The 16,224-nt window shown below is 34.3% G+C and overlaps 1 protein-coding gene across 3 annotated transcripts; it reads left to right on the plus strand.

The window, feature by feature from the left end:
• Positions 1-7,143: 7,143 nt before the first annotated feature.
• On the plus strand, positions 7,144-15,043 carry LOC107914125 (putative transcription elongation factor SPT5 homolog 1). Of its 3 annotated transcripts, XM_016842897.2 has the most exons (23): positions 7,144-7,215; positions 7,326-7,684; positions 8,928-9,166; positions 9,277-9,423; positions 9,516-9,680; positions 9,763-9,846; positions 10,057-10,127; positions 10,226-10,576; positions 10,656-10,842; positions 10,923-11,020; positions 11,097-11,145; positions 11,224-11,376; positions 11,464-11,607; positions 11,698-11,791; positions 11,923-12,084; positions 12,166-12,214; positions 12,312-12,406; positions 12,529-12,607; positions 12,709-12,763; positions 12,877-12,994; positions 13,083-13,226; positions 13,639-13,736; positions 14,693-15,043. In XM_016842897.2, exons 2-23 carry the CDS (start codon positions 7,354-7,356, stop codon positions 14,930-14,932), a joined length of 3,153 nt encoding a protein of 1,050 aa, XP_016698386.1. In that variant the 5' UTR covers positions 7,144-7,215; positions 7,326-7,353; the 3' UTR covers positions 14,933-15,043. The 3 variants fall into 3 exon arrangements, with proteins under 3 accessions (XP_016698386.1, XP_016698385.1, XP_016698387.1); XM_016842896.2 differs by lacking the exon at positions 7,144-7,215 and having other exon boundaries at positions 7,218-7,684; XM_016842898.2 differs by lacking the exon at positions 7,144-7,215 and having other exon boundaries at positions 7,218-7,684; positions 9,522-9,680.
• Positions 15,044-16,224: the final 1,181 nt, after the last annotated feature.

Raw genomic sequence — 16,224 nt, forward strand, 5'->3', positions numbered from 1 at the left:
GAGTTGACTGATCTTTCCAAAGGGCACAAAACAATTGGTGTGAAGTGGGTTTACAAGACAAAACTGAAGGAAAATGGCGAGGTTGACAAATTCAAGGCACGCTTAGTAGCTAAAGGCTATAAGCATGAATTTAGTGTTAATTACAAAGAGGTGTTTGCCCCTGTTGCTCGTCATGATACAATCAGGCTGGTGATTACTCTTGCGGCTCAAAATTCGTGGCCTATTTTCCAATTAGATGTGAAATCGGTGTTTTCACATGGTGATTTGAAAGAACAAGTGTTTGTTGAGCAACCTCCTGGATATGTAAAGCATGGAAATGAGCACAAGGTGTATAGGTTAAAGAAGGCTTTTTACGGGTTGAAGTAAGCCCCAAGGGCTTGGTATAGTCGTATCGAAGCTTACTTTCTAAAAGAAAGCTTTCTAAGTTATTCATATGAGCATAAACTTTTTACCAAGGTTGGTGATGGAGGTAAAATGATTACTGTTTGCTTATATGTTGATGATCTTATTTCTATTGGGAGTGATGTTGCCATGTTTAACAAATTCAAGAAGTTTGTGATGATTGAATTTGATATGACTGATCTTGGTATGCTTAATTATTTTTTGGGCATTGAAATGGTGCAATCTGCTGCTAAAATTTTTATTTCTCAAAATAAATATGTGTAAGAAATTTTAGACAGGTTTCAAATAAAGAATTGCAACTCCGTTTGCACACCTACTGAAGTGGGCATGAAGCTTATTCGAGATCCTGAAAGGAGGAAGGTTGATAGCACCATCTACAAGCAAATGGTGGGAAGCTTGATGTATTAAACTGCAACAAGACTAGACATTATGCATGTTGTAAGTCTCATTAGTAGGTTCATGGAGTGCCCAAAGGAAATTCATCTTTTAATTGCAAAAAAAATACTTCAGTATTTGAAAGGTACTGCTAGTTATGGTCTGTTCTACAAAAAGGGTGAAAAATCAGATTTGTATGGCTTTACAGACAATGATTATGCTGGTGATCGAGATGATAGAAAGAGTACTTCAAGTTATGCATAAAAAGAGTACTTCAAGTTATGCATTTATGCTGGGCTCAGGGGCTATTTCTTGGTCTTTAAAAAAACAACAAATTGTCACTTTATCTACAACTGAAGCCGAGTTTGTGTCCGCAACAGCTTGTACTTGTCAAGCTATTTGGTTGAGGAAAATACTTGACGAACTACACTTATTGCAACAAGGAGCAACAACAATTTTCTGTGACAATAATTCAGCAATCGAACTTTCCAAGAATTTGGTGTTACATGGACGAAGCAAGCATATAGATGTGAAGTACCATTATTTGAGGGATCTTACAAATAATGGCGTCATTGATTTGATTTGTTGTAGGAGTGAAGACCAAAGTGCTGATATTTTCACTAAATCTTTAAAGAGAGCTGCATTTCAGAAGTTAAGAAGGTTGCTTGGTGTCTGCACTTTGGAAGATCCATCAGTTTGAAGCTATAATCTTTTAAACCAAATATTTGCGAGTTTTTGGTTTAAGGGAGAGTTTGTTAAAGCTATACGTGTGTGTGTGTGGAGTTTGATTGACTCAAGTAGTTGGTTAAAAAGATCATGTCTTGTGCAAATAATCTGTTAATAATTTATCAATATTTTACTGTTATTGCTCCTCTAATTTCGAAATTTTGTTGTAGTAGGATTCCTATTTCCTAGCTATTAGTTGTTGGAATTTTGCCTATTGCATTGATTAGTGGTTAATAAAAAGTAGAAATTAGTTCAATTCTCATCTGTCACTATCGCTAATCATTTTCTTTATAGAATAAAAACTTAGCAGCAACTTTTATTTTTCAACAGAATTTATTGTATTTGAAAAAAGGGATTAATCAAGTTACAGATGATGTCTGGCTTCTACTTGCGGACCATACATACGGATACAGTATATATATTTGCAAATAATAGCTTAATGGAACATATGGTTGTCAGGCAGTGGAGGGGATAAATATATATATAGAAAAGAGGGTTTCTTTGTTTATAGAGAAATTCCATGATATTCAAAATATAGAGAGTTAAAAGGCGGTTATTTTACTAAATTGACAAAAAAATTAAATATTTATAAGAATAACTTAGATTCAAAAATATTAACGAAAATAACCTAGAAAGAACAATGCACAGTGCTGTCGGCAACTCTATGACTGGCACCCATGCCAGAAATGATTAAAAAATATATTTTTGGTGCCGGTAATACAATAGTCAACATTCATGTATATTTTTTTTACCCGTATTTTGTACAATACATTTTATACTTAATTTTAAAAATTAATAATTTTTTTGAGTGCCATGTAGTGGGTGGCCAGCACCCATTTTCAAACCTTTTTAATTTTTTGGTGCCAGTACTGAGGTAGCCAACACCCATTTTCAATGACAAATATTATTTTTCTTGATCTCGTGAACCCATCGGTCGGCATCAGTACATATGGGAATTTCGTGATCAAAAAACAAAAAGAAAAAAATATGTAAACTCATCTTTTGCAAATGATTCTCTTCGCTATTTCTTCCCAAACCCCTCCTTTTCATCATCTCTTGTTTCAGAAAACTAAAAAGAAAAAAAAAGACTTATGATATAATTTATCTGTTTCAGAAAATGAAAAGCCAAAAACATTTTAGAAAATGAAAAAAAATTGAGAAGAATGGAGGAAGAGAAAAAAAATTTTGAGATATGGAAAATGAAAATGAATGGAACAGTTGGGTTTTCAATGAGGGATACAACTCATTTCTTTTTGTTTTAGTTTTATTTATTTATTTATTTACTTGTTTGTTGGTTTTCAATGTTCTGTTGGCTTTTCATTTTCAGAAACAGTTAAACTATCGAAAGTTTTTTTTATTTATTTATTTTTTGAAACAGGAGATGATGAAAAGGAATGAAAGAGTTTGGGAAGAAATAGTGAGAGAGAACTAGTTGCAATAGATGAGTTTGCATATTTTTTTCTTTTGGTTTTTTTATCATGGAATACCCATATGTATTGTTGTTGGCCACCTGCTACAAGACACCAAAAAAATTGTTTTTTTAAAGCCATGTGTAAAATGTATTGTACAAAATATAAGCAAAAAATACACATGGGTGCCAGTCATTACATTACCGACACCAAAAAAAAAACTTAATCCTTTCTGACATGGGTGCCAGCCATGGGGTTGTCGGCACCATCGTGCATTGTTCCTTCCAGGTTATTTTCATTAATGTTTTTGAATCTGGGTTATTCTTATAAATATTTAATTTTTTTAGGTCATTTTAGTAAAATAGCCACCAAAGGTGAAACCTGGAGAAGGAAGCTTGTGAAAGGATTTAGAGAAAGGAAAATAGTAAGGTAAAAAGGAGAAAAATAAAAACCAGAGATGCGAATCCAGTTTTGAACTTGTTTAAACAACAAGAATATGAAAAATATATATTTATATAGAAACTTGAACTTTTTTTTAGTTTTTAAATTTTTTTAATTTTTTATAATTTCCAACTTTTTAGTTTTAAACTCATCTAGAACAATTCTAATCAAATGGTTAGCAAGATTCAAATGAACATAGACAATCATTTGTCCAGGTTCATTTTAGATATAATTTTTATTAATTATTTCAACATCGTTCCACGTGGTCAACTTCTAGTAGCTGTCGTCTACCATGCCAACACCTATAATAGTCAAACCGGTCAACTAATTGTTTTTGTTAATAGAAGGACCTAGTTGATTATGTTTTGGTCATTAATGACTCAATAGGACACTTTTTTTAAAGGGCTCAAATGATATTTTTTTTTTCCATTTTTTACTAAGGGCTTCTCTGACCCTTAAGCCAAATCAATTTAATTAATATTTTGAGAAATAGAAAATAATAATTGGGTTAGATAAATTATAAGTGTTGGATAAAAATCCGGATAACGTATATAATTGTAAATAATATACAAGAGGCCCAATAAACATTGTTTTATGAAAGGGGCGAAAAACTCTAGAATTTTCTAGAATGTGTTGCAGCCCCTTGTGTTCCACTTCTAGTAGAAGATTGTATTTTCTATTAAGCTATTATTATTTAATTACATTTTATTTAAACAAAACTCTTGTATTGTTTCTCTATAAATAAGAACTATAAGTTAACCTAATTAGTATTTTTTGAGAGCTCATAGTTTTCGGTTCTTATAGAGAGAATTAACAAGCCTACTGAAAGTTAAGAAAAAAAAATTCACTATGTGCATTGGTTCGTGCAAATCTGGGTTTAAGGATAATAGAGAAGGTTGTCGATAGAAAGTTGAGAAACAACGTTGATCTCATCGCACAAAACACAAGTACTAATTTAATTAAGAATTTATTATTATAAATATTATAATGCTCAATTTAAAAAAACTTAAGCTCTCCTTATACCTAAAAGTATTCTTTTTTAAACTAATTTTTTCAAAAATCCTAACATTGACAAAGATATTGTGTGTACTTGCAGAGGACCCTTGGCTTAAGTAGATTGTTAGACTCAACATTTATTGTTCTAGGAATGTGATCTATCTCCCAACAACAAATAGATTTAAAAATATGATAATGTGGAGCATTATCAAGTGAATGATCTTAATGTGTGAAAATTGGCTTTTAATGGGCCCATAACAAAAAAAAGTTAGAGATAGTGACTATTGATTATCAAGCTTACGAGAATCACCGGATCCCTATTAAATTGACGGATTGTAATAAATTATGCCTAATTTTTCTTTATTTTTTTGGATTATAAATTTCCTAACCAAACTTTGTCGGTTACTATTGGTAAAAAGAGCTCGCAGGAAAATGATAAAAAAATTGAAGATCAAAACGTAGAGAGAGAGGTGTGGGGGAAAGGCAAAGTTAGAAGATACATTGTGCTTGAGATAAAGAGGATTTCAGTGTTTCTAGATCAATTATGTAAAGACAGATACATTGTGCTTTAAGAAAAATGGACACAAATGGATTTCACTTGTGCTATTGTTAACATCTATGCCCAGTATGTTAATGATGAGCAAGTGTTGTTGTGGGAAGATATTCTGGATATTAGAAATAACATCTCTTGACCTTGATGTTATTGGGAAATATACCTATATTGTATTAAATATATAATTATTTTTTTATGTATTTGAACGATGAATAAATAGATAAAATTAATTTTACATTTCACTAATATATATTTTGTGTTTGTATTTCATTTTCTATATACATAGCGAAGTTGTGATAAGCAAATATTATCCCATTGATTGTCTAAGTTCAAATTGATGATAAGTGGCACTGTAAGAATGTTTACATTACGAGAAAGACAACTTACTTCAGTAGATAATTTAAACGAATCCATAATCCCGTAAAAGAATCAAAGTGAGCATTTGATTCAAATACTTAGAAGGATTATTATGTTGTCTCCAATTCCAATTAAGGAGATGGTTAGTCTTGGCTATCAGAACAGTTGGGTCTACGGGTAGAGAAATACATGTACTCATTGAAAGAATGATACATTGGACTGGACCCAAGTTGAATTAATTCTGAATCCATTTGTGAATTGATTCACTTGTGGCGTTCATGGTGTGACTTACCTAAATCCTGGATTAGTCATTGACCATGCGTATGTGACTCATGTGCTTTGATATAAGTGGAGGTTTATACTCTAAAGATGATTGAGCCGATAGCCGGTATGTTGGTTACATGACTTTACTAGTAACAATGAAATTCATAACTCAATTAAAGAGTTAACGATATCTTCTCATTTGCATTGTTTGGATTAATAAATATGAAACATGGTCACGGGTTGCTTGTTCTCAAATGAGCAATTTATCATGATCGTTAGTTGACAGTGATCATATTAATCATTAAGAAGACACAATGGTAACAATGGAATAAAATAGGATTATATTGAGTGAACGAATTTAACTCAAATGAATCAATAATATCATATGAAAGTAACACACACATGACGAGGTCATTGGATAAAACAATTGGATGAATTAGTTTCGTAAAGTGTAAACAATAAGGAGTTTTCAATCATGGTACTTTTTGTGAACTGACTCCATAATTAAGTAAATTACAAATTATCAGAATGATTCCTTTAGATATAAATGCAATTACTCGAGTCTAATTGTATATGTCTGTTTGGTCTCTCCACTAGCTCAATGAAAGCTCGACCGGATTGCATTTGAATTAAAAAAATTTCTACAACTTCGGAAATAATTTAATTGAGCCGATTTATTCGATGATAAATTAAATTAGACAGTCGTGAGAATTTGTTCAACTAAAGAATTTAATTAAAGATTTTTTTCAAAAATTAATTTAGAAAATATCAGTGCTTTTTTGAGAAAATTATTTTTTTATCAAGTAAGATTAGATTAATTAAAATAAATATGATATTTTTTAAAATTAATTTTTAAGTCAGACAATTGGCCCAATGAGTAATTAAACTTAAAAATTAGACCTAAGATTAAAAAATTGAACCCAAGACCGAAACCCAAAAATTGGATGAACCGAGCTGTGTATGAAACTGGGCTAACGATCCAATCGGTGGCTGGACTGGATCGACCAGGCCGTCATTGGTCCAGACCGAATCTACTGTCACACCAACCAGACATGCGAATGTCTAACCCATGGTGCCCCAACCATGATAGCAAGCTATTCAAACAACTTGCTAGGGGTCTTGGCCAACCCCATTGTTAGCATCGGACTAGGTGTGCAAACGCCTAGCCGAGGGATGTTGCACCCTGTGCGACTGGTCATGCGAACGATCGACCTGAGAAGACACCTATCAATTGGGAAAAATGGGAGGTTGGGCGTAGAGCTAGCTGTTCAAAGGGCTAGCTCCACCCTAGCCATGACACAGACGGCCTCGTAAGGAGGCACCGAGCCGACCAGACCCATTCGAGAAAAACAATGATGGTTCGGGGTGCTAGGGGGAAGTTGCGTCGACAATGACACCATCAGGCACGACGGTTGTGATGACAACGATCCGACGACCGATAGATGGTCGATGATAATGATTTTTTGACGACATATAGTATTTTATTAATTTAATATTAATGTGAGATATTAAATTTGATTTAATATTTGTGATAATATTTCTTAATTTAATATTAATATAACTAATTTCAATCCTAATTTATCTGTATCTAAACTCTCAGTATAAGAAGAGTGAACCATTATTTTGATTAAGAGCGAGCCACAAAATACAAATTTTGATTAGTTATTTATTAGCAAAAAAGAATTGCTGCAGGTAACCTAAAAACTATTAATTAATTATATACAAAGTCTCGTAAGCTTCTCTTCCTTATCTAGGGTTTCACAAAAAATTCAGAAGTATGATATCGTAAATCTTTTTTTTAGACTTTAGATCCTCCATCGAGTTGCTGCAATGGCCAGAGGAAGAGGTGAGGAAGATGATGACATTGAAGACGAAGAGTACGAAGATGACGACCAATTGTTGGTCGATGAGGATTACGACGAGGACGAAGACGTAGGGAGAGGCCGTGGCAGTTCAAGTAAGAAGCGGCGGAGATCTGATTTCATCGATGACGTGGCAGAGGAGGACGATGAGGAAGACGAAGATGATGTCGATGACGATGAGCTTTATGGCGGTGGTGGGAAAAAGCATAGCAAGGCTCCTCGTGTTGGCGCTCAGTTTTTTGATCTTGAAGCTCAAGTCGATAGCGATGAGGAAGAGGAAGAGGATGAGGGAGAGGACGGTAATTTCATGTGCTTAATTTTGTTCTTGAAATTGGTAATGAAGTGGGAAAATTGATGATTAATGTGCTCTAATTGATCATATATTGAGATAAATTAAATTAAGTTATTTTTTAGAAATTATTTTCAAATTCAAAACTTAAATTTAGTTCAACTTCAATATAGTTCAACTTAAATTCAAAACTCTTTAGGTGGTTGTATGTCATTCTGATATCTAAGCAATTATCAGAATGTTGTTTTCAACATTGTTATGGTAGTGTAATTTAACATCAGGAATGACTTTGGTAGTTTTCCAACCTTTTCCTTTTGAACGTGTCTGTCGAAAAGTCTCATTCATTACAATGAACTCTTAATGTGACTATTATTGGCTAGGCAAGGCCGAAATAATGCTACATTGCATACTTGGCATTTGATGCTTGCAGATTCAAGGAATTCCTCCTTTTTGAACATAATCACTCAATTTGAAAATTTGCTACTTCGATAATTGTTAAAATCTCAGCGAGCTCATTGTTTTCTAATTGTTTTTTTATTCTAAACTTTTATGTGATGAATCCCTCTTTCATTACATTGAATCACAATCATTTGTAGGAACTGAAGAAGAGTTCATTTCTGCATAGTTCTTGATTCACTTTTTACTGTTCTGTTGCATTTGGACCTGTATTGGGATGGTTTGTATTCAATGTTTTGCAAGTTCTAAGAATACTTCCTTGTTTTGAAATTTAAATTATTCAATTGCAATTTCAAGGTTTTGTTTTTTCTTTTACTCCTCCCCTGGTTATTGAGTTCTAATTTAGTCATTTTTTTATGCTTCTTAGTTTTTAGCATATTATTCTTGAGAATCTTTCTATTCCACCTATAATCAATTCGTTATAGCTCCTGCAGTAGCAGTAACTCGGATAGAAATGATGTGTAGAAGCATTCATGTGAATAGCATGGCTGGTATCATTTGTTTACATTTTCAATGTTTTGCCCCAAACAATATTGCTTTCAATTATCGTACATGTTGCTCTGATTGAAAAAGATAAATGCAGTTCAGATTGACTGATGAGGCATGCATAATCAGCACAATGATTTGATTTGGTAAACCCTTATGGAATTGTCATAGAAAGCTATTTCACTGATAAGAGTGTAATGAATAAGTGGCATATCTTAGTATGGTGATTTCTGTTGAACCTTCTATTTGTGCCTGGTTTTTCATCCTTGATTTTCTTAATGTTGCTGATATATTGATGTCTGGAAATGCAGATTTCATAGTTGAGACTGGAGCTGATCTACCTGATGAAGACGTTGGTAGAAGGATGCACCGTCGCCCATTACCACTCCGGGAGGATGAACAAGAAGATGTTGAAGCTCTTGAGAGAAGCATTCAGGCTAGGTATGCAAGATCAAGTCACACAGAATATGATGAGGAGACAACTGATGTGGAGCAGCAAGCACTTTTGCCTTCAGTAAGAGATCCAAAGCTGTGGATGGTGAAATGTGCGGTATGATGATGATTTCCTGTGCAGTTTAAGTTTTGAAAACTTGTTATTGGGCAGAAATGGTTAGTACATTAGCTGTGGAGTTCAACTAAGATCATGTTCATGCATGCTAGATTGGTCGTGAACGAGAAACTGCAGTTTGCCTCATGCAGAAATGCATTGATAAAGGATCTGAACTACAAATCAGGTCTGTTATTGCCCTTGATCAACTTAAAAATTATATTTATATTGAAGCAGACAAGGAAGCCCATGTGAGAGAGGTGTGCGATCTTTTATTCTTTTGCTTTAATTTTTGGATGGATATTGTAGCCTTAGATGTCTACATATATTTCTGTTGACCAATTTTGATCAGCTTCAGGCTGTGAAAGGTCTGCGTACCATATTTGCAGCAAAGATTATGCTTGTTCCAATAAGAGAAATGACTGATGTTTTATCAGTGGAAAGCAAAGCGGCTGATCTTTCTAGAGATACCTGGGTCAGAATGAAGATTGGGACATACAAGGGTGATCTTGCTCAAGTATGCCTTTTGTCTTTTTCTACTTTCATGAATATTCCCTTTTGAAAAATCTTAGTCTGACTGTGTAATTTCTATTTCATAGGTGGTTGATGTGGATAATGTGCGGCAGAGAGTCACTGTGAAATTGATTCCTAGGATTGACTTACAGGCTCTTGCTAATAAATTGGTATGGAATTGATTGCATTTGTTTTAGGTGTTTATCTCATGGATTGTGCATGTTGAAAGCCTTACAATAAGATAGTGTTTTAATTTTCCAATGCAGGTATAGTTTGTTAGTTGTCTATATATGATTGTATTTTAACTGATTTACATGAACTATTTGGCTTTCTTTCCTGGTTCCATCATCTTTGATCTGGTCTTATACTGTTTCATACAGGAAGGAAGAGAAGTTGCAAAGAAGAAAGCTTTCGTCCCTCCTCCTCGTTTTATGAATGTTGATGAAGCTAGGTAGGTTAAATGGTTCCAACCTCTAGTGAAAAATCTACCACATTTATTTGTTTCAGAAAACTTAAGCTCACATGTCTTGATATTTGTGCTTTTTCTAGGGAACTTCATATTTGTGTAGAGCGCAGACGAAATTCGATCACTGGTGATTACTTTGAGAATATTGGGGGCATGTTGTTTAAAGATGGGTTCTTGTACAAAACGGTGTCGATGAAGTCAATTAGTGCTCATAACATAAAACCAACGTTTGATGAACTCGAAAAGTTTCAGACACCTGGCAATAATGGAGAAGGTGAAATGGTTGGTTTATCAACTTTGTTTGCAAACAGAAAGAAAAACCATTTCTTGAAGGGTGATGCAGTTATTGTTGTCAAGGGAGATCTGAAAAATTTAAAGGGATGGGTTGAAAAGGTTGAGGAAGAGAATGTCCATATTAGACCGGAAATGAAACTGTAAGAATTCAGTCAATATTGGTATTCTTTGAGTTAAGTCTTTGATCACTAGTGTGCATGTAAGATATCTTATTGCTAGGTCATACTTGGCCTTCAATGATGTTTTTCAGAAAACTCTTGCTGTTAACGAAAAAGAGTTGTGTAAGTACTTTGAGCCTGGGAATCACGTGAAGGTTGTTTCTGGGACGAAGGAAGGTGCAACCGGTATGGTTGTCAAGGTTGAGCAGCATGTTCTCATCATTTTATCTGATACAACCAAAGAACATGTAAGTAATACATCTTTTGAAGTCTGGTCCAGACCTAAAGAATATCTTTGTGGAAAAATAATTGGCATTTCTTATATTAGATCCGTGTTTTTGCTGATGATGTCGTTGAGAGCTCTGAAGTAACTACTGGTGTTACAAAAATTGGGGACTTTGAGCTTCATGACCTTGTGCTACTAGAGTAAGTAGTTTTTCGCTGAAGGATTTGGACTTGTCTTTAGTTAATTTGGGGTCTTAAGGTATTAATTATGTTTCAGTAACAATAGCTTTGGAGTAATTATACGTGTAGAAAGTGAAGCATTTCAGGTGAGTGACCTCTCTTAAGTGACCGGATTTTCACTGCTACTCTTTTGACTGTTCTCATGGTCGTTTACTTTCTTTTAGGTTCTTAAGGGTGTTCCAGAGCGGCCAGAGGTTTCTCTTGTCAAATTGAGGGAAATCAAATGCAAGCTTGACAAAAAATTTAATGTGCAAGACAAATATAGGAATCCTATTTCTGTGAAAGATGTGGTTAGGATACTTGAGGGTCATTGTAAAGTAAGATTCTCGTTTTTCATTTTGGTTTGTCCTAGTATTCACTTTATGAATTTTTAGTTTACTAACCATCCACTTCTATAAATTTAGGGGAAACAAGGCCCTGTAGAGCACATATACAGAGGAGTTTTGTTCGTGTATGATCGACATCACCTTGAGCATGCTGGGTTTATATGTGTTAAAGCTGATTCTTGTTGTATAGTGGGAGGATCACGTTCCAATGGGAACAGAAATGTTAGTCTTTTCTTTTCATTTTTTCGCTGGTTAATTCATGTGTAATTAACACCATTTAATTGAGGTAGTGAACTTGATTCAATCTTTTAGGGTGATTCTTTCTCAAGATTTGGTAGCTTCAAGACTCCACCACGTGTACCACCATCACCAAGGAGATTTGCTAGGGGAGGTCCTCCATTTGATTGTATGTTGGTTTTGTCATTCTTGTTTGTACAAACATGGTTTTTGGATTTGTCTGAATTTTCATTTTCTCTAGTTAAGTGATTAAGTTTCAGTATAAGCTTGATGCTATTAGTTTCTGCCTATTCAAAACAGCCAGCGGGAGACACAGAGGTGGAAGAGGAGGGCATGATGCTTTGATTGGTACTACTGTGAAAATTCGACAGGGTCCTTTTAAGGGTTACCGTGGACGTGTTGTAGATATTAAAGGTCAATCAGTTAGAGTTGAGTTGGAGTCTCAAATGAAGGTTGTTACAGGCAAGTTCAAGTTAATGTTCGAAATGTTTTCTCCTTTTCTCTAGCATCTTTATGACTTATAGAACTTGTTCATGTCTGCAGTCGATCGCAATTTTATATCTGATAATGTGGTTATTTCAACACCCACTCGGTAAATATGATTTCCTTGGCATCCATTTTGTTGTTTCTTGACTATGAAAGCTCTCTTCTTACGTGTTCTGATGTTGTATGTTTTATTTTTTCACCAGTGATACATCTCGATATGGTATGGGAAGTGAAACACCTATGCACCCTTCACGAACTCCTTTACATCTATATATGACTCCTATGAGAGATCCTGGAGGTACCTTTTTTTTCATGTATTTAGTGTTTTCTTGTGCTTTTCAAGTGTGGATACTTCCATTAATAACTGATATTGTTATATACTAGGACCATAGTAATTGGTTACTTTTATGTTCTCTGTAGCAACACCAATCCATGATGGCATGAGAACACCTATGCGTGACAGGGCATGGAATCCTTATGCACCAATGAGTCCACCCAGGTTTATTTGTAGATTCCATTTATTGAGTGCATCCTGCCTCAGTGGTTTAATCATGCCTGGTTAACGATTGGTTTTTTATTATTATTATGACTGCAAATTAGGGATAATTGGGAGGAAGGAAATCCTGCCTCTTGGGGAACTAGTCTGCAGTATCAGGTTAGATTTCTTCCACAGTTTGGTGCCATTAGTGATATAGCTATTTTTCCTAACTGAAAGTATATGAATTTGATTCGTTCGTTGTAAAATAACTGTAATGCTGTTCCTTGCAGCCTGGAAGTCCTCCTTCTAGGGCATATGAAGCACCTACTCCTGGTTCAGGTTGGGCTAGTACTCCTGGTGGTAATTACAGTGAGGCTGGAACACCAAGGGATAGCAATTTGGCTTATGGTAATTATATTTTGGCTTACTTTTGCTATTTGAATGTGTTGATGTTCTTTAGTGTTGCACTGTTGCTCATATTGTATGTTTGTTTCAGCCAATGCTCCTAGTCCTTATATGCCATCAACTCCCAGTGGGCAGCCTATGACGCCAAGTTCGGGATTCTATATTCCAGGTACACCTGGAGGGCAGCCAATGACACCTGGAACTGGCGGTCTTGATATTATGTCTCCTGTAATAGGTACTTTTTCTGTCTCCCCCACCTGTTTTTTTTAGAATACTGAACATTTTTTATTTGGGTCATTGCCTGGAGGTTCTGGATGTTTTTATGGGATTTAAATTTTATTTCCCATATAATTCATTAATTCTTTTTATACCTGATCTGTTTTGGTGACAAATGCTGAATAACTTACCTTTTTGATCAGTTCTTAAAATTTCTTTTATTAGTTCTCTGTTGTTAACCCTGGAACCCATTTTGAGTTTGTTTTTCATTATAACTGAAGAAATGAAGGCTTCGGTACTTCTGTAGTTTTTCTAGAATGCTTTAAGTTTATGTTAATTTATTTCCTGCATTGCAGTTCAAAACTTTTAAGAAAATGAAAGAAAAAAGTAAACTGTAAATATCCCTCCAATTTAACATTCAGTGCTTGCAGGTGCTGGCAATGAAGGACCATGGTTCATGCCTGATATTTTGGTCAATGTGCACAAATCTGGAGATGAGACTCTTGGAATTATCCAAGAGGTGCTTCAGGTATGTCTTCCATCAATGTTCTAAAATATTTGCCTTTTGCTTCTGTATAAATATACATTTACAAATTATTTTCTTCAGTGCCATGAAAATTGAAATGGTCTTGGTTTAATTTTTATTACAATTGCTTAATTGGTTATTATCTTTAATGATTACATATTTCAAATATATCTATGTTCTAAAGGTGCATGTACCATCCACGAATGTCCTTTGTTTGAAATACTTGCATTTCGGTTCAGTTTTTCATGTGTAGTCCTCTTAAAAGTTGTCCCCAAAACCAATACTAGGCTAAGGAAATTGAATCCATGTTTAATTGAGAGCTGAGCATTGGTATTAATCAACTTTAGGCTATAGCTTATGGCATGAATTGTTTGGGTTTATAATTATAGATTATATGTTTGGTTATGGGAATAATCTTTTATTGTTAGATACAATATTGATACCTCTATGTATGTTATGACATGTTCATGTGTTCCTGTCTTTTTCATGTTATTTCTCGTATTGCGATTTTTTTTTCTTGTTGTACTTGTGTAATGTCTCAATTCATTTTATATCTTGCATGGTTTTTGGTAGTGGTTCAATTTAGAGGGCAAATAAGTGTTCGTAATTTGTCATAATGGTTCAATTTAGAGAAATTTGTGTTTGTATAGTGTATATGTTATTTTTGTTTCCAAAGTATGACAATTTATGTGAAGTTTGACTTTTGTATTCATTTTATATAGATTTTAAAGTTTTCATATGTCGGGTATTTATGATATTTTAACTCTTAATTTTCTGAAGCATAGTCAGGGCATATACTCTAGTATTGTAATAGATATTACCACAAAAAATGGTCAGTTTTTAGACCTCATGGGACCAAGCTGCTGTTGAAACCTCATCTGTAGTGAGGCATGTTGTAAGGCACTGTTATTGACTGTAATGGGAGTGTTTGAAAAATAATTGATGGTCCATAAATACAGGATGGATCGTGTAAGGTGGGGCTCGGATTAAATGACAGTGGCGATACCATAATTGTGATGCCGAGTGAGATGGAGATAGTACCCCCAAGGAAATCAGATAAGATCAAAATCATGGGTGGCTCACTTCGTGGGGTTACTGGCAAGTTAATTGGTGTGGATGGCACGGATGGCATTGTAAGGATAGATGACAGTCTTGATGTCAAGATTTTGGACTTGGTTATGCTAGCAAAATTACCCTAATCAACATATACAAAAATAAACATCAAAATTAACAGTATATTATTACTATTATTTATTGAGCAATTTTTTTGTGAGGAATTGTTAATAATATGAGCTCTCCCCCTTTCTCTCTCTGCATTGGTGCATAGTCAAACTTATTTATTAGTATGAATGATTTGATTCTCAATGCTCAAATTTCAATGGTTGATGTAATTTTTCATGTATGGGGCTGCAGTGTTATGTATAAAAAATGTGGGTGCAAGTAGCGGCAAAAGGTCGACCATGAGTATATCTATGCTTTTCCCTATTCAATGGAGATGGAGGGGCTATGCATGCATGTATTTGGACTTTTAATTAAATGTCACGGGATCAAGTAATGTTAAGCAAGACTGTGCATGTTTTGCAGCTGTTGTTTCTTTATCTTTAAGAAAGCCTGAATTTATTTTATGGAATATCTTTCAGGATCTATTAAGGATACTGAGGTCACATTTCATTATACCAATAATAGATTAAATACGATTGGATTAGAGGAGTCCAGTGCTTGTTATCGGGCTGGGTTGGCCTCCCCCCATTTCGTTTTTCAAAAAATAATAAAATTTTAATTTTTTTAATTTAAATTGATATTTTATATATTTTTACAATTAAATTTATATAATATTTTTATTATTTAAACCGAAATTGGGTCAGGCTGACGTGTGAAAATTCTTCTCCAGGCTTGATCTAACTCAGATCAGGTTTATGGGGCCGGGTAGGCTATCCGACCCTTGGATAGTACTAGATGGGATATATAAAATAATGTGATTAAAATAATATGGGAAAATGGTTGAAAATCCCATACCATGAATGTAAAAATTATTAAAAAGGTTTTTATCATTCAAGGCTTCGGTATTTAGTAGCTTCATAACAATAATTAAGTAAAAAAGCATAGTGTGGGAGAATGGATGAGTTAATGCTGCTTGGCATGTAAGCTTTGTTGGCTTTCTCACATATTTTATATTTAAGGTGGGTAACAATACATGGAGACTGCCAACGCTTGAACACCAACTCACTACTGCTGCAACTCTTCAATCTTTAAGAGAGTAAATAATTTGTTGGCTTTGGACTGATGGAAAAAAAACACTTTTTTAATCAAGGAAGGATAGATTTTGTAACAATGACAGGACGGCCTTGGAACTGGATATGGAAGAAGGTTCAATTAACCACATCATGCATTAGAGATGTGTATATTTTCCAGGGAATTGGTTCATTGAGCTGTCAGATGCAGACACTTCAATTATAAACCTTAAACCAATGAATCAAATTACATTTTCCCA

Source organism: Gossypium hirsutum, chromosome D05 (assembly GCF_007990345.1).
Source record: "Gossypium hirsutum isolate 1008001.06 chromosome D05, Gossypium_hirsutum_v2.1, whole genome shotgun sequence".
In the NCBI taxonomy this organism is placed as follows: domain Eukaryota; kingdom Viridiplantae; phylum Streptophyta; class Magnoliopsida; order Malvales; family Malvaceae; genus Gossypium; species Gossypium hirsutum.